At 40.3% G+C, this 25,384-nt stretch overlaps 2 protein-coding genes across 5 annotated transcripts; both read right to left on the reverse strand.

The window, feature by feature from the left end:
- Positions 1-288: 288 nt before the first annotated feature.
- Positions 289-10,860, reverse strand: dlat (dihydrolipoamide S-acetyltransferase (E2 component of pyruvate dehydrogenase complex)). Its single transcript, XM_044370415.1, has 14 exons — positions 10,453-10,860; positions 8,475-8,576; positions 8,263-8,387; positions 7,624-7,786; positions 4,418-4,544; positions 3,942-4,135; positions 3,625-3,763; positions 3,440-3,507; positions 2,794-2,895; positions 2,427-2,534; positions 2,168-2,286; positions 1,697-1,859; positions 1,439-1,575; positions 289-1,309 (listed from the first exon to the last, which is right to left on the reverse strand). Exons 1-14 carry the CDS (start codon positions 10,714-10,716, stop codon positions 1,180-1,182), a joined length of 1,941 nt encoding a protein of 646 aa, XP_044226350.1. The 5' UTR covers positions 10,717-10,860; the 3' UTR covers positions 289-1,179.
- A 1,718-nt stretch (positions 10,861-12,578) lies between these two features.
- Positions 12,579-23,919, reverse strand: LOC122995899 (dixin-like). 4 transcript variants are annotated; one of them, XM_044371289.1, is made up of 21 exons: positions 23,679-23,919; positions 22,845-22,971; positions 21,737-21,862; positions 21,124-21,355; positions 20,740-20,841; positions 18,710-18,804; positions 18,494-18,597; positions 17,732-17,815; positions 17,375-17,428; positions 17,185-17,235; positions 16,975-17,079; positions 16,782-16,835; positions 16,585-16,656; positions 16,207-16,278; positions 16,031-16,096; positions 15,575-15,724; positions 15,158-15,215; positions 14,973-15,069; positions 14,591-14,699; positions 14,400-14,479; positions 12,579-14,313 (listed from the first exon to the last, which is right to left on the reverse strand). In XM_044371289.1, exons 1-21 carry the CDS (start codon positions 23,739-23,741, stop codon positions 14,304-14,306), a joined length of 1,911 nt encoding a protein of 636 aa, XP_044227224.1. In that variant the 5' UTR covers positions 23,742-23,919; the 3' UTR covers positions 12,579-14,303. The 4 variants fall into 4 exon arrangements, with proteins under 4 accessions (XP_044227224.1, XP_044227225.1, XP_044227222.1 ...); XM_044371290.1 differs by having other exon boundaries at positions 18,710-18,798; positions 22,845-22,974; XM_044371287.1 differs by having other exon boundaries at positions 15,575-15,721; positions 22,845-22,974.
- Positions 23,920-25,384: the final 1,465 nt, after the last annotated feature.

Consider the following 25,384-nt stretch of genomic DNA (forward strand, 5'->3'; position numbering starts at 1 on the left):
GGCCTACGTGAAGCTGACCATGATATTGAGAAGAGAGATGAATGGAAGCGACTGCATTATAAGAAAAAGGTTGACTGCACACAGATTTGTTAATATGGTAAAAAAAAAAAAAAAAAGATCAGTAACTTGGACTCCTGGTTGCCAGATAAATATTTTTTATAGTTTTTCAAAAACTTTGAAGATATCTTTGTCATCACATTATAAAAATGTGTTGTTAAGTGCTTAAATTTAGGCTTTTACCACAAGTCTAGTTATAAAATCCCAAACCAAAGAGCCTATGGCACAAGGTTGAACTTCTCCCAATTTATTCAAATAACAAATAACATCCAGCACCATCTTTGTGCGTTTCAGCTGTGAAATACAGAATATTTCCAAGGTCAGTGTTTTACTCTGAGACTAAAAAATAAACATCCCCATGGAAGAGAGAGAATTGGCAAAACTGCTCAGTACTTCCTTTAAGATTGTTTGTTATCATTCGGGTCTGTACCACCATGTATACAGCACTGTGTTCATCCCACAGTGAAGAATATACACACTGTAGCATCAACCCACAGAAAACACACTAAATATTTAAATTGTGTTTGTGTGTGTGTGACCACTTAACAGGGACAGGTTTGTGTGTATGTGGATATTAACATACATTTGTCATCCTCCTCTTGCCTGCGAGCAGACAAAAATCACGAGCCTTTACTCAAAAGACTGGAACCCACAGATAGCTGCACTTCCCGTCGTCTTTATCACATTCACACAAAATCACAGATAAAAGTGTGTAGGAGCACACACACACACACAGATTTGGGGGGGTAAATATGTTTGCTGGGTTGGACATGTAACACATTCCCTTTGTAAAACATTAGCAATGTTTTAGTGACGTATGGCCAGTCTCTATTCTAGGATAAATTATATCTAATTCTGGTCTCTCGTGAGATGGGGCCTCAATAAATAGGATATGAGAGAGAGAGCGAGAGGAGAGAGAGAGAGAGAGAGATAGACAGGAGAGAGACATCGAGACAGACAGGTAAGCGGAGTGAGTTCTGCCTCTTCCCCCTCTGGGTAACTGGGAGTGACCTGGTGGCAGGCCGGCCAATCACAGTAGGATAAGACCGGTTTTAGACCAATCAGATCACTTCAGTGAGAGGCCTCGGCCTGTAGCTGTGGTTTGATGGTAGTACAGTCCGATCACAACAACATGGTGACGGGTTTCTCCAGGAACTTGCGGAACTCGGCGAGCCACTGAGCGCCGACCGCCCCGTCCACCACCCGGTGGTCGCAGCTCAGCGTCACAGACATCATGCTGGCTACGTCAAACCTGCGAAACCCAAAAACACACACGCCGCGTCAGTGCCGACACAAGCCGGAGTCTTGAGTTTTGAAAGGCGATATGTCCAACTTGTTATAGTATTGTAGAAGCATTTGATTTATTAGTCGTTATACTAACCCTTTCTCATTATCAGCAGGCACCAGCCGTTTATCTGAGCCTCCGACGGCGAGGATACAGGCCTGAGGAGGGTTGATTATCGCTGAGAAGTTCTTGATGCCAAACATCCCCAAGTTAGAGATGGTGAAGGTGCCTCCCTGGTGGGAAAAAAAAAACACAATGAAGAAGAACGTCTCAATATGCTGGTTCACTAATGATAAAATTAACTATCCCGCACTCAAACGACGTCCACCCACAGGATCAGAATATGTGTCGTACCTGGAACTCATGCGGCTGCAGTTTACCGTCTCTCGCTTTGGCAGCGAGAGCTGACACGTCAGAGCTGATGGCAACCAGTCCTTTGGTGTGGGCGTTAAACACTATGGGTGTGATGAGACCGCTGGCTGTGCTCACTGCTATGCTCATGTCCACCACATGATTCCTGGAATGATTAGAAGAAGTCAATACTGATGACAGCACAAACATCTGGTTATTGGGACTTCAAACAAGGAAGATTTAAAAAATGTCTCCGAGTGCCCTCTACAGGCACAATAGTGCAGCTACACTATTACAGACTATTGTCTGATAGAATGCTCACGGTATTAATCTAATCCGACTGACTAGGTCATATCTGCAAGCTAAAGATTAGTAGATCTACCAACCAAGAGAACATTTTCCTGTGTACTGTATATTGGAACCAAACAACATAAACATATGTTTGGATACGGCTGTTTATGTGTGTTTACTCACTCGCGAATGACTGTGTCCATCCAGGAGGAGTTGCACTCGGGAACCTTGAGGCAGGCCAGAGCGCTGGCTTTGATGATGAAGTCATTCACACTAAGCTTGATATTCTGGGCTTTCACCTCCTGCAGGAAGGAGACCAGGTTGAGACATGAGAGATAATTATCTCAGCTGAGGTATGACAATTCAGGAGGGGAAAAAAAAAGTTTCCTGTCTGTCCTGATTTCATTCTGTTTCATGGCTATTCACAAGCAAAAAAACTCACAGCATTGAGTTCTTTCCGAAGCTCCAGCACTTGGTCCATGTTGACATCTACAGACAGATAATAGTGAGGGATAGTTTGCTTAGACTGCATCAACCTCTGAGCGATGACCTGCAGGAGAGACAAATATATGCACTTCAGCTTTGATCCATAATTCATCAGAGACAGAAATGAGGAGTTAGTGGAGTCTGTGTTGATAAATGGAAACGCCTGTCTGAAGGGCAAAATGTGGAAGCACAGGTCAGAGATAACAGAGCTACGCTGCGAAGATCCCTCAGGACGTTTGCCTCGCAGCATTCGATACACCAAAAGTTGTCATTAAACACAGCGGACCACCAAGTCAGGTGTGTGTGTGTGTGTGTGTTCTCACCTTGCGGATATTGCTGATAGGGATGTCTGTGAAGGTCCCAGCTGGTGCAGCAGGAGCTGCAGCAGGTGCAGGAGCAGCTGGAGTGGGAGCAGCAGCCACAGCCTGCCAAAGAAAATGGTTTAATTTATATCAAAACTAATTAGAACAAAACATCGAGGCATATTTGGTACAACACCAAAATGTTGAGGTTTCATTGGAAACAGGGTTTCAAAAGTACGGTGAAAATTATTATTCTGCCAGAGTGGATCAAAACCTCACAGCATATTACAACATCTGGACACAAATTCATAAACAAATTAATGAAACCTTTATGAAAATGATGAAAAATGATCATCTCAATTTCACACAGCCACAGTCACATCTTCAAAATGTTAATTTTGATTAAACAAAAATGTTATGAAACAGAGAAAAGTAGAAAATTTCATTTTAAAAGCTAGAAAGAGATCATTTGGCATTTTTGCTTTAAGAAAGATATAATGATTAATCAATTCATCAACAAATCAATTTAGCATAATATTCTTATATTCAAAGATTCACACTGAAAAAATCATTAATTATGAAAAAGGAAGTTGTCACATATGATTACACAGAATTAAATGTGCATTACTAACTTGGAGTTATGAATACAGAAGGGACTTTCACTTACAGGTGCAGCCTTTGGTGGAACAAAGCTCTCAATGTCCTTCCTGGTAATGCGTCCATCAGGACCAGAACCTGAACAGAAAACAGCTCAGTGTTAAAAAAAAAAAAAAAAAAATCCCCATTCCTTTTTTTAGCTCTGTATTTACCCTTTCACAAAGTAATCCACCAAAGTGCTTCTTTGTGACTTACCGCTAATCTGTGCCAGGTCAATTCCTTTCTCAGCAGCAAGTTTCTTGGCCAGAGGACTGACAAACACACGGCCCTTCCTGGGTGCTGCTGGGGCAGCGGCTGCGGGAGCAGGACTGGGCGCAGCAGCAGCTGGTGCAGCCTGGAACAAAAACCATTCACAAATCAGGTAACATCAGCAGCAACTATCTCATGGCAGAACAGAGGAGACAGGTCTCTGTTACGATTACATATAAAAGTAAAAGCTGTGTGTGTGTGTGTGTGTGTGTGTGTGTGTGTGTGTGTGTGTGTGTGTGTGTGTGTGTGTGTGTGTGTCTCACCGCTGCTGGTGTTGGAGCTGGAGCTGGAGGAGGTGTGGAAACCTCCGCCACGCCAGTCTCTACATAATCCTTGAAAGCAGCGATGTCACTTTCTTTCTCTACAATGATGCAGAGCGGTGTTCCCAGAGGGACGTCGCGTGTTCCCTCTGCCACCATGATTTTGGCCAAGTATCCCTCCTCCTGCACCTCAAAGCCTGAACACAAAACGCATGAGGGGGACGTGGTGAGCAAGGTGCACTTTTCCTGTCATGCTGTACATCGGAATTCAAGACCGTCGTAACCTTTCCGTCATATAAGGGATATTTCAAGTTCACCAAATATGACGGGATACCAACATCACATATGGTACAATAAAATAAAAATAATAATTCATGGATGTTAAACAGCGCTGTAATACTCTGTTGGGTACTTCAGGTAAAAAAAAAAAAGGCACTGACAGTAAATATTTCAGGACTGAGGTGTTCAAGTCACTTTACCGATGGTTGCCTTGTCAGTCTCGATCTCAGCCAGCAGATCTCCTTCACTCAGCTTCTCTCCGACCTTCTTCTCCCAGCGCTGCACTGTGCCCATCGTCATGGTGGGAGAAAGGGCAGGGAGTGTGATCTGCAACACACCCACACATCAACTTGATCAACATGAGTCAAGACAGAGGGATGTCATATCTGTAGCTTCCAGTTTGACCACTTTGTAGAGAAAAATAGTGACAAACACTTAAGGCGGCAGGATCATTTGTATTCAGTACAGCTCTAAACTTTAAATCCTGTAACAGCAGCATTCCTAATTAGAGTCTGGCTGGGGACGTTTTGTTAGAGCAGCCTCTGACAAATTAAAGCTGCAATTCAGTTTTGAAAATAGTCGGTCTGATTAAACAATGAGATCACCCAAATATAAAAAAGACTGATAACATTTCTAAGCAATCAACCACAACCTGGACCACTGGGTGTGAGATGATACAGGAGCGGCATTAAATAAGGTAAGAAAAAGTCTTTCAGATCACCGACTCACCACCACAACTATTACTCATATCGCCCAACGTTTACACACAATTTACCCTCTTAAACTATCTGAGGACGCCAGCGTCCTCAGCCGATATCACTGTCTTTCAGAGGCTGTAGCGATCTACACTGAAAATTCTGGTATCATATGAAACTAGAAGCCATGTCATGCTAGTTTGTTGGGAAGGGGGCTAAATAACACTCCAAAGCTAGGTTAAATTTTGGCCAGGGGAAAACTGGCATGGCCATTTTCAAAGGAGTCCCTTGACATCTCACCTCAAGATATCTGAATGAAAATGGGTTCCATGGGTACCCACAAGTCTCCCCTTTACAGACACGCCCACTTTATGGTAATCCCATGCAGTTTTGGGCAAAAACCATGCAGTTTTTGTATGCAGTATAAATGTGTTATTTTCGCCTATTCAAAAAATGGTATTTGAACATTTCTGCATACTGGGGTCCCTAAACAGTCTTGGAATTGCATAAATTGGGTCTGACTGGAAAGCTGAGACTGAGACTGGATTCATGTGTGATGATGTTAGTCCCCGCAGTAGCAATTTCATTGTAGTGAGACCATTTTTTGAAACTTGACCTCATTGTATATGACCTATTGTCAGACCAACGACAAACTAGAGGCCGAGTGCATTCAGAGGATATATGGCTTTCCTAGATATATTGACAATAAGGGGGTTGTGAACTGTCATTCAGCGTTTGGAGAATACTTCTCCCGCCTCTTTGTCTTTCCGCCATTTTCTCCTCCGCTTAAGAAACTCTTAAGCCTCTTAAAAGTCCTCCTCCCTACTCCTAATAGTTTTACACCTTAGGAGCTCTCTTAAGGGCTGAGATACTTTGTGAATAACTTTTATCTTTACCAGGATCTAGTCTTAACTGTAAGGGTAAATTTCTTAGAAAACGAATAAATTCTAATAATTTTCTTAGAATTTTGTCACAAGGAGCAACTCTTTGTACAAGAAAGTTTTATGAATACGGCCGCAGAGGTGCTCGCCGTCCAGTCACCAAAAAATGCAGTTCTCACAGAAATCTCCAAATGTCAGAAGTTTTTGATACCAAATCATAGCTTGAATTTTTCTATGGTGTTCTAACGTGGTATTTGGAGGGATTTTTGACCATTTTTATCAATTCTCGAGTGGTCAAAAAGGGTTAGATTTTGCACCAGATCTGTGTAACAAATGCTATCAACCCAAAAACTGCTGCAATAACTTATGAGACATAATTGAGCATGGGGAATGGCCATCATATACTTCAATCATCCACCATTTGAATAGGTGCCAAACCAAAACACCTTTATTACAGACTATAAAAACTTTCCACACAGTGCTGAGACGTTGACCTGCTTTCTCCCCCTAAAGATCCCCTGTCCCCCCCTTAAAAAGACAAAAATGGGTCTGTGGTAGGAGGGGGGAGTGGAAGAGGTTAATACAAATGCAGCATTATAAAGGAGATGATGAGATGAGAAATGTCTATTTGAGACTCATGTTTTGCGTCAACACGATGAATTCTGACATAATAACTTCAGAATGAGAAAACATGGAGTTACAATGAGAACAGCAGCTTTATTTGATTTGCTTCCTTATAACTAACGAAAGCCACATATATAACCTGCTTTCTGAATTCTTCTATGAAGCTAAAAAAAAATCAGAAGAGACATTCCAAAGTTAGCAATTTTTTGTTTTGTTTTTATAATCTCTTCTAGTTCAACATAAAACCTTAAAAGACGTACTCTGCACAAAAGGTCACAAATTATGTTTAAGGTTTTTTGTTTTCACTCATCACATTTAAAGCCCCTGTGAGACTGTTACACCTTTCATATTATTCTGATGCCATAGTATTTTGGCTATCCTGGTGCCGTCTATGTATTGCTTTCATTTCTGTTCATATCAGCGGGCCTCAGTCAGATCCATGGAAATGTTCAAATTCTACACATAGTGGTTTTAAGGTTTAGGACTTATGTTGTGTTCACACCAAATGCAAAGCGAATTTTTGCCTTGCGTTTCTCGCACGAGTTTAGCCATGGGATCATTTGTGTTTATTCACCCCAAACAGCCAGCAAACAACAACAGGTACCAACTAGTCCCCATCCGGACAACAGGAGCCACCGCGGTGATGTCACTGAATCTCAGCCTGCCAGTCCTCCTGCTAACAACAGTCATACCGACACTTGTCTGTAAACACTGAGAGACACATTATCAACTCTTCTCTGTACGTTTTGCTGTGATAAACTGCATTAACCCGTCTTACAAAACTCCTTCTGCCGGTAAAGTGCTCCGGATTAAAGCAGAATCCAGTGTGACTGGTGTGGTGGTCCGGTGTGTGTTTATTCCTCCAGAAGCAACATGGCTCTTTCATCCAGAGCTGGCTAGCTCACAACAACTTTTCGCTCAAGTTAACTTTGTATGGAATCTCATTGTGTGAAAAATCCACTTCGCGTTTGGTGTGAACACACCATTACAGAATTTGCAGTTGAGACTGATGAATTAAAAGAAAAGTTTAATTTCCACCAACAGAGAGAAAACTAACTGTATGCACACAGACTATCATGTTGAGCAACCCTCATAAAGTTACATCAGTGGCCGAAGGACACCTTGACTGTAAACAAACTTTTATTACTCAACTCTACTTTGTCTAACACACCTGACTGTCCTTTGTTTATGTAAAGAAATGCCTACCTTCATGTGTGTGGGGTAAGAGCTGCCCGGGGCTGCGGGAGGAGCAGCAGCAGCAGCAGCAGCGGGAGGAGGAGGAGGAGCGGAGGCGGCCGATGACGGAGCTGCACCGGCTGCTTTAAGTGAGTCCAACGTTACGTCCTTAAAGGCTGCGATGAGGTCAGGACTGCAGGGGGGAAAACACACACAGATCTTAGACACACACTTACAGACAACACGACCACAGCTAGACGAAAAGATATTGATGAAGCAAAAACAGGTGCTGAAAAAAGTGAGAAAAGTGTCAAAACTCTGTTTCTGGCTGCCAATTTTCAAAACTATAATGCTCTTTATTTGACACCGAGACATTCACAGACTACGTAGTGCAGAAACACCAGCTGCAATGTTTAAGTGAAATCAATGAAAATATTTTTTGTATGCGATCTACTGATCCTCTGTTTTGTGTTTCAAGACTGAATGACTTTGAGAATATCTTCGTTCTAGCTTAATTTCTTTTTCCATTATCGTATCATTCATCTGCAGGAATAAGGAAGGGGCAGGGGAGCTGTTATCTAATGGTTAGGAGAGCATTATTGCAGGCTAATAAGATTTTGGACCTTGTTTTCAGCGTGTATTTTACATCATCATGGCACAGATACTTACTTGTCAACTGTGATGCAGATTACTGATCCAATGTTGACATCTCTGGTCCCTTCAGGAACAAGAATCTTAGCCAGATAGCACTCCTCCAGCATCTCAAACCCTACAGTGGCCTTATCAGTCTCCACCTACACAGATAGGAATGTTAAAAATTGAGTTTTTAGCGATAATTCCTTGTAGTAATATTGAAACACACATGCACACACACTCCTAACCTCAGCTATGAGGTCACCCTCGCTGATTTTGTCTCCTTCCTTCTTCTCCCAGCGAGCGATGGTTCCAGTCTGCATGGTGGGTGATAGTGCAGGCAGCTCCACCTGTTGAACAAAGAAACAGATTGCATTTAATTCAAGAATACCAACAGATCACCAGCGTCCTCACTGGGGCTTCGTGATAAGGCACCGCAAACAGTGGCGAATGTCAGGTGTTGTAACAGCAGTTTCTACATCATCATCGCCTCATCTTCTTGCTCAATATTTGACCCACATACAGCTGTGTTTCACCACATCTGGGATGTTTTACAGTAGCGTTCAAGGCCATGTAACATCTGATGATGATTTGTGAGTGCGTCCAGTGGAGAGACGGGTATGGGCTCGAACAGGGGTTCTTAAATTAGATCTGCGTTAAACCAAAGAAAAAGAGGAATTTCTCAGGAATCACATCTGAGATTTCTGTTAATAAATCTATGATGTATCCCAATTCCACACTATATATTACTTACATAAAGTATGTTCTATGGAGCAATTTTCATTGTGTAATGTTTTTGGAAATAGTATAAAAGAAATTTATATTTTTTTTATAATTAAGGTAATGTTACAAAACTTAATTTGACGCAAGTCAATCAAACAGTGACGTTGGAATGTCATTCACTATCAATTAAACTAATGAAACTGTTCCCGGAGCTGATTCACCACCAGCCACCATTTGTTTCCTTTTCTAATTGAATTTGTCCAATTCCTTTGTGCGCTGCATTGTGGGACAACAGTGCACTTCAACAGCACACTCTGAGGTATTATTCTAGTATGTCAATATGCCTTTTTTTTTTAAGTATACTTAATTTTCTGGTGTCACTTTTCCAGTGTGAACAGCCTATGTACCTGAAACCTGTTTAGAATCAGTATGCAATATAAAGATGGAGCAAATCACTCACAGAGGTAACATCAGACGCATGTAGAGCCACAACGGTTATTTGATTACTTGTCCAGTTGATCCAGAGACAATAAATTGCCAACTATTTTGATAATTGTAAAATCGTTTTGAGTCATTCTTTAAAGAAAAAATGCTAAACATCTCTGATCCAGCTTCTCGAATGTGAATATTTTCTGGTTTCTTTAGTCTTTTATGATATTAAACTGAGTATCTTCTGGTTGTGGACTGTTGTTCAGGACAGAACAAGACATTTTAGGTTGCATGTTGGGCTTTGGGAAACCTCTGGATCAGCATTTTTCACCATTTTATGACATTTTATAGACCAAGTGACTAATCAATTAATTGAAAAAGTAATCAACAGGTGAATTAATAAGGAAAATAATCATTAGTTGCAGCCATGGACACATGAAATAAATAGGCCTATGTAATGACAATATAATTTTTCTAGATTTGAAAACAAAGCAGGGTGGGGAATTAACATTTTAAAATGAGAACATCTACCAGCCACTGACAGACAAATGTTCAATTTCACCAGCCACCAGCATTTGGCTCACATACAGTAGTCTCATTATTAAGGGGAAAACACACTTTAAAACAAATATCACCACAGTTGAACTGAACAGAGACAAATCCTGCAGCTGCTCCGACAACACTGAATAATGAAAAGACTCATATGACAGCATCCACATGGGGACACTCCCTAACTTATCACTGAATGCCTTTAAAATACTGATCTCACCCCAGATGTAGAAACTAAAATGCCAGTGGACACAACTCCTAATGGTGTCACCTGATGACATCAATGACTAATAATGATTAGATTGATTAGATGCTCTGATTTTACACTGATTGAACGTGGGATTTTATAGGTTACAAATCTGTGAAATGGCACAATGATTGGCTGGATTTAGCCAGTGAATGAGTGGCAGATGCTGCTCGGTACATCTAGGTGCTACCTCATGCTAGCTATGGAGGTCATGCTCGCTGTAACCGTGAAGTTCGCTGCTATGACAACCTGAAACCGGCTGCGGTAACTGACGGTACCTTCTGGTGTGGCGGCAGGCCATAGAAACGGGTGCTGTGCCCTGACAGCTGGGAAGACCGCAGCAGAGCCCGTCTGTGGCTGTAGCCGGTGCCCAAGTACACGGCCCGGGAGCTGGCCCCGCTGTGAAGCCGCCGCAGGCAGCCGGTTCCGGGGACAGAGCGGGAGCCGGAGCCGAGCGCAGCGGCGGCGGCAGGCCCGGCCGGGAGGACACGGGGACAGGGGAGCCCGGCGGACGGCCTGAGCCGCAGGATGAGACGAAGCATCTCGCAGCGGTTGAAACACTATACAGAGCTGCTAAATAAATTTATCTTCCACCGGAGCTCCGACAGCCTGCTGCTCACTTTCTAATGACCTCCTCCAGTCCAAAACACGACGCTTTACGGCTCTCCTTCTTGCCCTGCCGTCCCTTCGTAAGAACTGTCGTAAAATATGTTAAATTATTTCTGATGAGATTTGCGGCAGACTAGACGCAGCAAATGTGTGTTACTGCCCTCCACAGGTCATATGTAGACTTCCAGTTTTTATTGTTTCACAATGTATTGATTTCAATGAATGATCTGTAACTCCAATTTCTGACAGCTTTGCTTGCATGACCCTTCTTTCAAAGCATGATTCACAGTTTCTGCCTCGCCACAGATGCATTTTCCATCCAGGTGCTGACCAGCCAGTGCCAGACCATGTTTCAGTGCACAGTGACCCAGTCTCAGCCTAGTTATTATTTGACGTGTGTTTCAGTGTTGGCTTGTTGAAAAGTAAAACCTGCCTTTGTTTCTCTCCTCCCATTCTTTTTGCCATAACTCTGATATTCCTTGTTGCATTAAGCTCTTACACTCATTCCTTCCACACAGTACTTCCAGATCTAATTCAATTGAAATTCCAATCACCAAACACCAAATAAACACCACCACTGAATCAAAACCTCAAACCCCAGTCAAACCATATAAATATAAAAGAATAACACATTTATCAAAAGCGTTATTGTTCCACCTAGAAACTTTTTTTTACTGCAGTTATACCAGTAGCCACACGGTGGCAGTGAAACATTAGACATGGACTAGTCACAGTACATTGTGTACTGTAAATGTAGCTGCCTATCACAAAGCTTATGCTGCTTAGTCATTAACGCCTTGACATCAAGTTTTACCATTTTTAAGACTTTTTAAAAATCCCCTCCAGACATGTTTTAATATGTATATAAAATACTCTTTGAACAATAAGTTGTTTGATATGGTTCAATTATCTTGTTAAAATCCTTAAAATTAAATCTACTCCGTCTCCCTCATTACAAATTCCACAATTTATAAATATGCAAATATATTTCATTTTAGAAGTTTAACTGCTGGACACAAGATGTTTCCTACTTCACTGTAAAGTCAATTTTCAGTGTTGCACTGGAGGTTTCAAGTTTCCACATCACACTTGTGTAAGTTGAATATTGGACCAGTATTGGCTTCCAAACTTTCCACTTTCAGCAGATAGATGTGAAAACAGTCTTCTAGTGTCAAACTCTGCACAAACATCATTCTGCACAATGAAGCTCAAACATCCAACTGTAGGAACAAGGAGAAAAAACATATTTTTGACTTTAATGTTGGAAAAAATTCACACCGTTTGACTGTAAAATAGATATTCTGCTTGTTCCAGCTCTGAATTGAAAAACTGTATGTTTACACGTAATGTTTGTATGACTGCTGCCTTCCATCAAATAAATAATTCATCAGGTGTTGTGCATCATTTTATGCACCATTCCCCCAAATTCAGCCTTACACCTTTTAGAAACTTTGGGATTTCACCTAGAATTTCAATAAAAAAAAATTCATCCCATATGACATGCAAGAAAGACAAATATAAAAAAATATTTATCCTGATAGGCAACAGAGGGTTGCATTTTCCATCTGTGGCGTAATATTAAAACATGTAGATGCATACAGTATACATTTTGAAAAATATCAATAAAAGTGTTACACTGACAGGAACTGTCTATCTTTAGCCATTTATTAGTAAAGGGTCGTCCTTCAACCTTTATTATCCAGTCAAGACCAACCATCACCTCAGCTGCTCCTCCCCAACAGCTGTCACCCCCCATCACCTCTACACGCACAATACAACCTGAAACAATTACATCTTTTTAAAAACAAAACTCAGGTTTTATTCCACAATATCAGTCTTTCGAACAATCAACAAAGGCCATTTTTTATTTTTTTTAACATTGTTTGTAAAAAAAAAAAAAAATAAAAAAAAATCAGCGAACATATCCTAAAGAAAATAACCATCTCACCAGTAACTTGTACATTTTACAGTTCAGGCAGTTATGGCATTCAAATGGGTCTTACTTTAAAAAAAAGACTGATGCATATTTCTATTGTCTTGTTAGAGAAGGCAAACACATTGATCCCAAATGGGAAGATAGAAGCACAGTGAAGGAAAAAGTGTGTGATAGCCAGTTTCAGTACAGACTGTGTAACTGTACAGATGTGTCTGCAGTTATCTCAACACTGAGGGCATTTTACTGCATCACGTAATCAACTCCATTTTACTTTTACAGTTTTTCTAGCATTTAGGGGTCAAAGGTCCATCCTGAGTCCACATACACACATACACACACAAACCATAAATAGCGGGATGGTCCATTACTCCGGCTCAAAAGTCTGACATCCTTTAAATCTCATGTCAAATTCATCTCCACATCATCTTTAAAACAGGAGCAGAAGCATTCTCACCTTATAAGAATCTTTCTTTAAACAAAAAACTCATAAACTTCAAATATTTAAGGATATGGTGAAAATACTTTACACAAATGTACAAAACAACTTCATAAAGTAAACAAAATAACAGTGCTTTTTTTTTTTTATCTGCATTTCTATTCGCTAACAGCAGTTCAGTTGGAGCATGTTGGTGAACATGCATGCTGGTGTGCTACAGTCTGAGATTTAAACCAAAACCTGGGTCCTTTTTACTGAAACTCATCAGTCTAAAATACATTCAAGTGTTTTTTTTTTTCTTTTTGCAATAAAACTTTCTGTTTGGACATCTCCACATGACCGTCGTCCTTCTTACTGCTATCATATATAACTAATACAAAACCTAATCATAGCGATAGTAGCTGGTATCTGATCAGTGTATTTTATCAGCAGTTGGACAGAATGAGGAGAAACTTTGTGCAGCATTAAACAAAGTTAATGTTGTACAAAGTTGCTCTGATATTTTCTGTCCTTTTGTATTATTTGTATTATAAAACAATAAAAATGATATTTTTCTAACCCAGCAAAATTATTTTCCTGTTCACTGCTATGGTAGATAATACTGTATATTCACTTTACATTCACAATCAATGACAATGTACAATACATATTTCTAACATGTAAAGTGGTGGGATTTGTTTTAAAGACAACACTGCTGCACAAGGAATGAAAAGTGATACTGAACACTTGAAAATGACTTTGTAATTATTTCCAGTTCCTCATACGAACCTCTGGCCTCAGCTAGAGGTGAAACAACACTACTGTTAATCAAACATTATGTTTCTGGCTGCTTTTGAGTCCAATTGAGATGCTACAGTTACAGCCTGGCTATTATAAGCACATGATGGAAATAGCTTTCCTTTGTAAGGCACTGAGTTCTATGATATTACAAACATCAGTCACAGATTTACCAGTTTCAAAGTGAGTAGGGTTTAATATCAGCTGATCAACCCAAATCTCTTGCTGACAAGTCTTACAGTATTTTTCTAATAAGTCGAATCTCAAAAAGTGTCCACTTGTGCCTCTGTTCTGAACAGCTGTCCTGATGTGCTTCTGGGATCAGGAGCAAAAGCAAAAAAAAAAAACGGTCATGACTCCTCTGCTTGAACCTACAATGGCCTAAGACATAAAACATAATAAGTTTATTACCACTGAGAGTCAGTTAAACAGAGAATAAAGAGAGAGATGCAGAATAAACTTGTTACCTTTCCTCACCACGGTCCTCCTCTACCCAGGCCACAATTTTACCTTCCCAGCCAGGAACAATTGCTCCATCCATGAATACCTGCTCACAGACATCAGGACATCTTATCTACATGTATGACTCCTCTACTCTTACAGTATATTATAACAATATTCACATGCCATATGTATGTTTCTCCCAGCTTTCTCTTACCTCTTCCTTCACAGTGCCAAACTCAGGGTCCAGGGCCTTGAAGTGGTACCTGTAGTTTCCCTCTCGAGCTACAGCTGCCTTAACGTCCTTGAGAGTAACTTCGCCAAGCCTGTATAATGTGTACAAAGAGACTTACTCACATTTGACTGTTAAAAATGTGACGTTTTATGTATTTTCTATTTTATTGTCCACCTTTGGCCTTAAACTAACTTAAAATGTTGGAATGATTAGCATTACTGCTGTGGCCAAACTTACTTTTTTAGGGTGAATTAAGCAAAAAATAGTGACATCAATAAATGTTTCAGAGAGAAAATACTTCACACACACCTCCTCTCTCTCTCACACACACACACACACACACACACACTCACTCAACACTAACCTCTTCGGTATATTGATCATGGAAGGTGTTGGGGATTTTCCAGTGAAATAAAGGATTTTAGTGGAGGCAGCTGAACTGCTGTGGGATTGAGAAACCTCTGTAATGAACAACAGAAATATAGTTAGTAAAAGCATAAATATTCTGTGCACATGTGTGGTTGATGGGTACAAGTTGTGACAACTTACTTGGCCAAGAGTCAGAGTCTGTGTGCTGACCTTTGCGTCTTGGAGATTTTCCTCTTCCCTGCAATATTTGAATAAATGTTGAATTTGGTTTACTTCCCCTCAGTCTCTTGTGATTTTAGATCTCTACACTTTGTCACAAGTTAACCCTATCTAAGAAGACAAATCTGATTTTAAAGTGGCCAAAGGCTGATTATTTAACAAGTCAGCAGTTATTAATTCAATCTTTTGTCATAGCCCAAAGACTGATCTCAGTAACACAGCAACCTCAACCATCAGTTCATGTGACACAACACAGCTTTGATCCACAAAAGAGCCCAAACATTAAAGTTGCTCCTTTTTTGTTCAGTTTGAAAAAAACAAAAACAAAAAAAAAAACTGGTTTGTTAGACTCAGGTGTGTTTATGCTCATATTTATACCTGGTGTGTATGCAGAACATGCAGTCTGTCGATGAGTGACACAATGCCCTGCTCCAGGGTGTCCAGTGTGTGGTGCTGCGGGTCGTGGTCTCTGAAGTTGTTCCTTAAACTCCTAAGTGCATCTCTGAGGAGCTGAACCTCCTCTGTCTGCTGACGGAGCACAAACACAAAAAGCACATTTTATCGAGAACAGCTGTGTGCTTGTTATAACGTCATAAAATGTTATGCAGATGTTGATTTTGCGTGTGTTGAGCACAGAAAAGAACATGGTGTGAAGCAATCATGTTCTGTCCTGTGTTACATCCCAAAGTTAGAATTGTGGTTCTAGTGTTTTATGTGGTCACGTTATAGTACAAAGCCTTTATACAGCACCTTCACACCATGTTAGCACCTTCACAAGTACAAAACTAGCAACAGACCTTCTGAACTGCCACATTAATAAAAAACATTACTTACACTTGACACAGAAGGAGCTGGATTTCCAGAGTAAGAGTATCCATTGTTTTCTGTGCCAGTGGATATCTGAAAAAAAAGAAAAAAGTATCAACTATGTAATGTATATCTTCATGAATTGCCTGATGCAGACTGAAACCTGAAACTCAAGATGGTATGTATTTTAGAAACATTACTACCTGCTGCAGATCTCTATTCATCAGCTCCTGCAGCGTGTTGTTTTTATGCTCCACTTCTTTTTGCAATTCACTCTGCCAAAGAGACACACAATCAGACATGAAAACCAACACTAATATAAACCAGCTAGATCCTAACTCTTGTATAAAATATATCTTGCTGATGCCTCAGACTTTTAAAATGACAAGATAATTGAATTTTTGAGTGAAGGTTGAAGTTAAGGAAATTAGTATATTTACACTTGTGCTTTAAGCATATTCTCCTGCGTCAAAGTAAGTTTTAGTGTTAACTTGCAGATGATTAACTTTTGGTCTCATATTTTCACACACTGCACTGAGCTGGACAAAACATTTTGAGCCCACTGTAGCCGGCTAACATACCTGTTGTTTTTGGCTTTCTTCAAGCTTGTGTTTGAGTTGCTGCAGTAGTCTGTCCTTCTGTCCTACATCCTTCTGCACCGTCACATTAAAGGGGAAAAAAGAATAGGTAGGGTTCTTTTTTTTTTGTACAAACTCAATAAACAGATTTAAAGTTGCTGTACGTACTAAATTACAAGAGAGGAGGTGGAGTACGTTACCTTGCATTCACCCCACAGCCTGGTACATTCCTCCAGCTTCCACTGTAGCTCTGCCTACAGCACAACACATTTTCATTTAAGAGAGGAATCTGCATTACATACTCAGTGTTCTGAAGATTTTACTTTCACTTCAATAAAGACAGACTTTTATTTGAGATTTTTACTTGATTTCAAACGTTTGTATGTTTCGTACCTTCTGGTTGTTGAGTTCATCCTTAGTCATGCCGGCTCTGAGAAGCTCTTGCTTCATCTGCAGTATCGATGCCTCCTGAGTGCATAACCTCTGCTGCTGGGCCTCCTGAAGAAAGGCCCTCCTAGTCAATACCTTAGCCAGAAACTTTACTACAATACTACAGAATTACAATGATATTTAACTCAGTAATAAGGTCTGGCTGTGTCTTACCTTGACTCCCTGCAGGTTTCTCATCTCCTGCCTACAGCGCAACAGTTCCCTCTTAACCAAAAAGTAAGCAGTAGAATTAAATATTAATCAGTGTGCATCCACGTTTATTCTACCAGTAATAAGACAAGTGTTGTCCTAAAAAGAGAAGAAAAAGAACATATTCTATACAGCTTGAAAAGAAAACAAATACCTTCAGCTCCTGAGCTTCTTCCATACTCTGGTCCAAACGACTGCGAATGACTACCTGGAGAGAGAGAGAGAGAGAGAGAGAGACAAAAAAGGGATGTGTGTGAGAAGTACAATGGACTGAGAAAGCAGAGAAACTGATACCCGTGTCACCCTCTGACACACACATAAGTGTGCACAAACACACATACCCGCGGTTAAGAAAAAGAAATGTGATCTGTGTTGGGACAGAAAGAGCTAGTGAAACACAGCAAAGAAGAGAGTGACACAAAAAAAAAGAGAGAGAGGGAGCGGACAGAAAATGAAAATCAAGGTTCAAAAATAAAAATCTGGATGAAAAAATAAAAAGAGAGACTATTACCAGTTGCTGATCAGTGTTGCCTTGTTCCAAAGTTAAAGACACATCCTGCTCATCCTCAGGCAGCGAACCATGCAGTAGCAGAGCCTTAAAAACACAAAGGGCACAACATGTGACACCAGTTTGTACTTTGGAGTGAAGTAGACGTGCTCAGAAAAGCTCTGACCTGTTAAAGCAGCAGCGCGATTAATCATAAGCAGGGCATTCAAGAAGCTCAAATACAATATGTTGCTTTTTTAAATAAGTTACGGTATCCCACCAGATCCCACCTCCCTCTACACAGGTGCTGCAGCGACCAATCAGAAGGAGCAGAGCGACACAGACATGATCTTGCACCAGATTCCCACCCAAAAACACTACTAAGAGTGTTCTGGCCCAGTCAAGCCAGGGAACTGAACCCTGGTCTCTATGGTGGTGTAATATTGTATTTTCCCCTGCAGTATAATACAGACTTCAAAAGCACCTGAAGGCAGCTTTTACCAAACATACAAACATGGGAAAAATGATTTCACTCAGTAAGCTACAATGTCAGTATTGGTGTTTTTCTGTTTTTTTCCAGCTTTACATCCCACATTTCCTTTGCTGCAAAGAAAATTGGACTTAATGGAACTATATGAGAAAATACAGACCCTACACTCAGCAGCACTCTAACTTCAATACTGAAATCAACAAAAAGTCATACTGACATAAAAACTATAAAGCTACAATCTGTATACACGTAAAAATTATCATCAAAATCAAACTTAAACCTCAATATTCACGTACCTGTAGAGCTGACACCATTTTACGCGTCTCCTGCACCTCCTTCTCCAAAGTTTCACTGACAGAATCCTCCCACGCTGTCTCGGCTATAACATGAGATGACTCAGCTACATGCGGACACAAAATAACAAGTTAAACACATATCCAAATATAAAACTTGAGGTTCACTAATGAAACAGGATGCCGGTTTGCGGCGGGGGGGGGGGGGGCAGAGCTCACCGCTGCTCTCCTGTTGTTGGCGATCTTCCTGCTGTCTGTCTGAGTGGCTGCTGGGTGGAGCTCTTGGAGATGCCAGCGGACTGACTGAGCTGAGGCTCGAGGAGGACAAAACGCTGATTAATCTATTTATTCCAGAGGAGCGTGGGATTGTGTGCATGTACTCACTGTACTTCACATCAACATGCAGCGCAAATACAATATGTTATGTGCTACTATATACTACTCTATTTTTACCTGGCTGGATGACTTCTCAGATTGTTGTAATATATTTGTAGTAGTAGAGTACACTTTCAGTAATTTGTAAGTAGTAAACGGAGTAAAACTGTCATTCTGAAATGTGCCACTAAATGGAAATTGTTACACGCACAAGTGCGTATTTGGAGTGCTACTTTTGTTGAAATTCTGACTCATAATTGGACAGAAGGCTTGTAAAAGTGGAAAAAAGAAGGGGACAAAAGCAACGCATGATAATGACACATCATTTCTCAAATCCTAACTTGCCAAGAGAAACCCTTTTTTTTCCTAAATCTTTGCATGAAATTAAAACGTACAAACTACACAAGCACACACACACACACACACTCGCTACACTTAAATTTACACTCTATTCAAATTGGATTTCAGGGCTGTAAAATTGTTGTGGTTACAGTAAAAGAAACAGAAACTCACACACACTTTCATAGGAATTCACACGCACACACACACACACACACACACACACTGCTGCATTGTCTGGTCTTACCATTTAATCTGCGTCCCCCCCATAGTGGGCTACAGGTGGTTTGAACTGTGCATAATATTTCCAAAGGAGACTGAGTTCCACCCTGCATGTGGCTCTCTGGCATCAGCATCTCAACAAACTCATGACAGTTTGTGATTTTCCTCACTCTGACAAACTCCGCCCCTCTCCCTCCAGCTACTGTATCTTAGCGTTACCATGGCAACAAGCACAGCAGACCCGATATATCGAGGCAGCATCAGGTTGTTATAGGTTCTGTTGAACCTCTGTCTGCAAACATCTTCACTACATCCTCATTCTATAAATAATCAATGCAGGTTTTCTCTTGCTATCAGTGCAAACACACATACACACACACACACACACGCACACGCACGCACACACGTCTGCACTCACATTAAAATACACAACCAACGGTCAAGGAGAACACCACAACATAACGTCAAGCCAGACATGTGATCGGAGAAGATAAGGACTGATTATTTCTTTTCTCTATCGTTTGCCTGTGTTTTGCCCGGGTGTCTATAAACTACCACACACACATAAACGGCGGGGTGAAGTTTGGAGTACTAAAACCGGAGTCATGTGCTCTGTCAGGCACTGAGATGCGGACACACATACACCAACACACAGATAAACCACAGAATGCAGTCCACTGTTCCCCAACTGTGGAAAACTAAGTGTTAAAGATGGCAGATAACCAGAGAACTTGCATAAAATTAACTGCTGTCAAAAGTTTGTACAAAGACTGAATTGAATTGAATCAACTGTAAAATATAAAAAGCAACAATTTATACCCATTGTCTTTAGGCTATTAAACTCTTTCATGACTTTAGGCCAGCAAAGTCAAGTCAATAGCATCTTATATTTCTCTTTTACCCATTCATTCATGTCATAGAATATTTTTCGCCTACTATGTTGTATGTAAGTAGTTCCACTGTGACGATGTTACAGGAAATTTTACAACTGCTTTTTTGACATTATACAAGTGAATCAGGGAATAAGTGCTATCCTTGTCTTTCAGCAAGCAGGTTTCTATTTTTACACGTTGCATTCAAGAGCACTTAGTTATCCACGTTTCTGCTGAAGATATCATGTCCACCTGAATCCCACCTGCCATACATACATTATGCACTATTGTGTCTCACAGCACACGATTCTGGCTATTTACAGCACATCAAGCGCATTTGCTGTGGACGAGTTTAGATTCTAACTGCAACATATGATGTTGAGTCGTGGCATGATGATTTCATTATTTTGTGAAACTTGAGCTTATTTAAAAGCAGATTACCTGTTCGACTGTAAATTGTCCTGCTCTTCTGGAGATCCTCTCTCATACTGCTCAACCAGTGCACGAACACACACACTCTTTTCCACATCCAACCCCCAACCACTGAAAGACGGCAGATAAAGCAGAATTGATGTATTTTACAATAAGGACTGGCATACAGTTTTGATAGCAAATATATAGAGATGAGCTTGATCTCCGCAGTTGAGATGGTATTTTATGGATGTGTCTTTGTCCAGCAGAGGCCAGCAAAGACTGCGCATGTATGTAATAAACGGTTGCTATGTTAGAAAACATTTGGGTATTAAAGAAAGATATTGACAAGGGTTTGTGTGTATGCGTATGATTATATTTACAGTCCATTAAGATTATTTGCAGCCAGCATACCTGTAGATGCGTGTAGCACTTGCAGGCTGTGAGGCATCATGTCGTGCTGACGCCAGTGCCGCGGCTGCACCTTGTGCTAGTGCAACAGTGGAGAGAGGGTTGTGGCTGGAAGAGCCTCTTGTTAAGCTCCTCCCAGTTCCAGAAGCAGCCCTGTGATTGGCTGAGGGTTTGAAGTGGGCAGCCAATGCCAGAATGATCCTCATTACAGATTTCAGATTACCATCCACAATATCTGCAGAAGAAACACATGGTTTTCAGTAAAGATCTAAACATGTGCAGCATTTACAACATTCAGTATGTATATGAAATCTCAAGAGAGCAGTCCGACAGACAATTCTAATATAAGTAAAAAAAATTTTTTCCTTTAGATAGCACAGAATCTACTGTGAAATACAGCCATCATGCACATGATTGACTTTTCCCTAATAAGTGAGACACTGCTCATGCACATGGAGAAATATGTATGTTACAATGTGAATGTGCTCAAAGCTTTAGGGTCGAAATCTTCTGACTAAAATATAGGGTTAGCAAACAGAAAAGGTCAGGAACACCTGCTCTCAAAAGGAAGAGAAAGAGAGTGAGAAAAGACAAATTTAAATTTTCTGAGATTTACCTCTGGCGGATATGTGCGGCATGCGTATGTGCCTGGAGGAAATGAACTGCAAGACTTGCTCCACATTCTTCCTGCTTTCCTCTTTGTTTTGTGGAGACACGTACACTCCCTCAAGCACTTCCCCAGCTGCCAATTTGAAGGAGATTTGAGGGGGGGAAAGAAAAAATTAAAAAACAGGTTGGTTTGTACTGATCAGTGAAATGATATAATCTGGGCCAAAAACACCATCCAGTGGAGTGATGAGTAGCATGATATTTTCAAATTAAACTCATACTGCAGTATTGTGAGTGTTAAAAACTCAGGGCGAGTAATTGGTTAGTTTAGTCTGTTTTTGGGAGTCAAATAACTCTGAAAAGAATGACAGTAAGTATTAAAGAGGGTTAAAATGCAGAACCTCAAAATATTCCATCTTCCTGTAAATAGCTGTTGCATTTTAAGGTTGATCTGTGCCTCTGCTGATCTCACTTTCTGTTAATTCTTACAAGGAATCCTTACAGCTGATTACCACAAACTATCAGCTAGTTCCCAGTTTAATCCTAAAGATCAGGTCTTCTGGTTTCACAGTTCCTGGAACTTTTTGGTCAAAAAGAGGCTTAATCTGACATGCTGTGACTAATCAAGGCACAAGTTTTGGTTTTCTTCATTATGCTAAAGACTGAAATATTGTGGGTATCTGAGGGCATTTTTTAGGTATGTATAATATTTTTGAACAGAAATACTACTCCATATAGAAACAAATGCATACAACTGAGTGTGTTTTTGCATAAGTCTCAAAATAAACATTGTGAAGCTTTACGTTTGTTTGTTTTTTTCATTAGCGGTGCAATTTTAAAGGAAAAACTATACTCAAATAGACCTCACTGAGAGTTGAAACATCATTAATAAGCATGTAAATAAGGGCTTAATGGTGAGCCACTTGTTAAAGTACAAATTGATGACATACTACAAAAAATGTATGCATGTATGCACAAACATGTATGCACCCATAAACTGAAACAAATGTAACCTTTTTTCCCTTATTCTTCCTCCACTATTACTACATGAAGCAGCTACTGTGTGGACTCAAAACCTTGCACTGTGTCTGTGAGACATTTCTGTGTGTATTTACCAACTATCTCTATGAGCTGTGTGAGCACCACTCCATCCTGCAGATCATGCCTGAGGTCAGTGATGGGCTTCAGCCCTGGTTTCCTCTTCAGCTGAGCGTTCACCCAGGAAACATAAGCTGCCAGCTGCTGCTGCAGACACACACAGACAGACAGCAGCTTAGAGTAGGGAAGACATGTTCATGAGGGGGCACAAAAGGCTGAGAGCACGACATAACAAACGAGCTCCTTTGTTTATTATGTTGGGACAAAGGGGCGGGGAGCGGGGTCGGCATGCTGTCCCACTGCTTATTAAATGTTACTTTAGTTGTTAAGGTCACACATTTACGTTGTTGTTCAGCCCAGAGTTTGGAGTTTTAGCGCACCCCCCCGTGCATTTCTCACGCTTCACTACACCTTTCACCGGTCCCGTTCAGTCACGTGACAGCCCGTCGTCCGGGATACATTACAATGAACCCACCCAACGCAGGACACAACAGAGACTATTTCACTTGACGTTAAATATGTTTAACTCATGTATGCCCTTTGAAACTCATACAAAAGCTAGCTGACAACCATTAAACTTAACGTTATTGCTAGCGTTAACGAAAGCAACTAAAATTCATATCAGGTTATTGTTATTGGGTCCAAACTGCATTTTAACGTTAGCGAGTTAGCAAATAATATGTTAACGTTAGTTGGATAAACAGCAGAAATTCGTTGTTTTCACCTACAGTTGTTGCAGTTATAGTTTTTCTTTGTCTACGAGCTGGTTAGCAGATTTAAGTATCTTCCGCTTGCTAAATTACAGCGAACCTAACTGACGTTAACAGTTGGTAACGCTGGGTAACCGTTACCTCGTTGAAGCCTCCATGCAGAACCTCATCCAGCAAACTTCCTCTAGAAAGTGAGGCGATCATCTTTTAACTCGAATAGCTTCATCGCCTCTAATACTGCTCCCCTGAAACAACGGACAGACTCCCCCGTTACTAAAGTACCGCTGTACTCCAGCAGACGTCAACGGACGGATGCTACCGTTATGTCTGCCGTGGACACCGGAGTCAAGTCACCGCATGGCAACAACATACAACACTTCCGGGTGCACTTTTCAGAATAGAATATGACAAACTGGTAGATGTATAAGTTATGCCTCCATTCAGAGTATTTGGCTGCTGCAACTGACCTTTAAAGTATAGGTTCATCTTTTTTTAAGTCTGCCCATACAGTCATTTTTTGCAAAAATCCATTTAAAAATTTATCTGCAGTTTATATGAGGCAGTCTGAGTTAGTCATATCAAGTGGATATCTGCCACATTTACAGTCTTCTTGCAACAAATTTCCTCTTTGTGTTTCCTCGGACTTCCTTCCAGTGTTTACCTGTTGAACTGCGGTGGAAGAATAGTAACAAAAAGAGGAACTTTGCCACTAAAACTGTAAAGCTGAAAGATATCTACTTGATCTGGCTCATGTAGATGACTGAGGCTTCATATTAGCTTCAGATAAACTTTTAAACACATTTTTGCACAGTAGGAGGCTTGTGGATTTTGTCACCCATTACATACATTGTAAGTGAATTATGATTCTAATGGTCAGTATGAACAGGAGGAATGATTAGGGAAAGAAAAACCTGTTTCAATGTTCATTTGCACACCTTACTATTGTTTTAAGACAGACCTGATTGTGAAGATTGTGAACCCCTCCTTTAACAGCTATCTAATTTTCTGTCATTAAAAAGCAATCATTATGCTTCAGCTAAAATCCATAATCTAAATGTTAACAAAAATGTGGTCCCACTATCAAGATTAGCCTGATCTGTTTCACAGGTCCTTTATAACAAGGATTAGCACTGGATAGCAGCTAAACCCCATTTTTTAATGTTTCTGATACTTTGAAAATGTAAATAATCACCTGTCATTTATTGACAAGTGTCATTAAAAACCACTGATATAGGCTACAATGGATTTATGGAGGGTTAATATTGTTTGTATATGGCATTAAGTGTATTTTACCTGGTAATTTGTAGCCTATTAATTTATTAATCTTTAATACCACCCATTTTTTTAAAAACCTGGTAAAGGTGCAAACATTTCTGACCCTGACAACTTGTCTGGGCTTCACTGTACAATGTCAATACCCACAAGATCAGTTTCCATTTAAATTTACTTTTTGGTCTTCAACATAAACATCATTTATGCCTTACTCTTGAGCATAACATATAGTTTCTCACTCAGTTGTATTATATGTGCAGGATTACTTATCTGACAAGAAAATGCTGGGAACCTGGACTTGAATAAAATCTTATTACTGCTACTAGAATTAACTGTTTTGTGATCATCATGCATATTATATTACAACTGTCCTGCATATTCATCTCTAAAGGTCTAAAACCTGCTGTTTGTCTTTTCAGTGTTGTTTAATTCCTGTGCTGCAGCCATTTTTTCCCTTGTTTCGTCCTCTGTTCAAGATCTCCAGTATGTTCACAGAGTTTTTTATTCATATAGTTTATCAGTTGAGATTGTTTTATATTGTTGATCACTAGATTTTATTTGAGTTTAAAATAAAC

Source organism: Thunnus albacares, chromosome 13, assembly GCF_914725855.1.
Source record: "Thunnus albacares chromosome 13, fThuAlb1.1, whole genome shotgun sequence".
Classification (NCBI taxonomy): domain Eukaryota; kingdom Metazoa; phylum Chordata; class Actinopteri; order Scombriformes; family Scombridae; genus Thunnus; species Thunnus albacares.

Excerpts from the sequence above, each read along its gene's own strand:
- dlat (XM_044370415.1), bottom strand. The coding sequence starts at position 10,716 with ATGCTTCGTCTCATCCTGCGGCTCAGGCCGTCCGCCGGGCTCCCCTGT. Across the intron at positions 4,545-7,623 it reads CTTACCCCACACACATGAAG|ATCACACTCCCTGCCCTTTC; the intron begins GTAGGCATTTCT and ends GGTGTGTTGCAG. Across the intron at positions 1,310-1,438 it reads CCTGCTGATAATGAGAAAGG|GTTTGACGTAGCCAGCATGA; the intron begins GTTAGTATAACG and ends TGGGTTTCGCAG.
- LOC122995899 (XM_044371286.1), bottom strand. The coding sequence starts at position 23,741 with ATGATCGCCTCACTTTCTAGAGGAAGTTTGCTGGATGAGGTTCTGCAT. Across the intron at positions 21,356-21,736 it reads GCCGCACATATCCGCCAGAG|ATATTGTGGATGGTAATCTG; the intron begins GTAAATCTCAGA and ends TTTCTTCTGCAG. Across the intron at positions 16,097-16,206 it reads TGAATAGAGATCTGCAGCAG|ATATCCACTGGCACAGAAAA; the intron begins GTAGTAATGTTT and ends CTTTTTTTTCAG.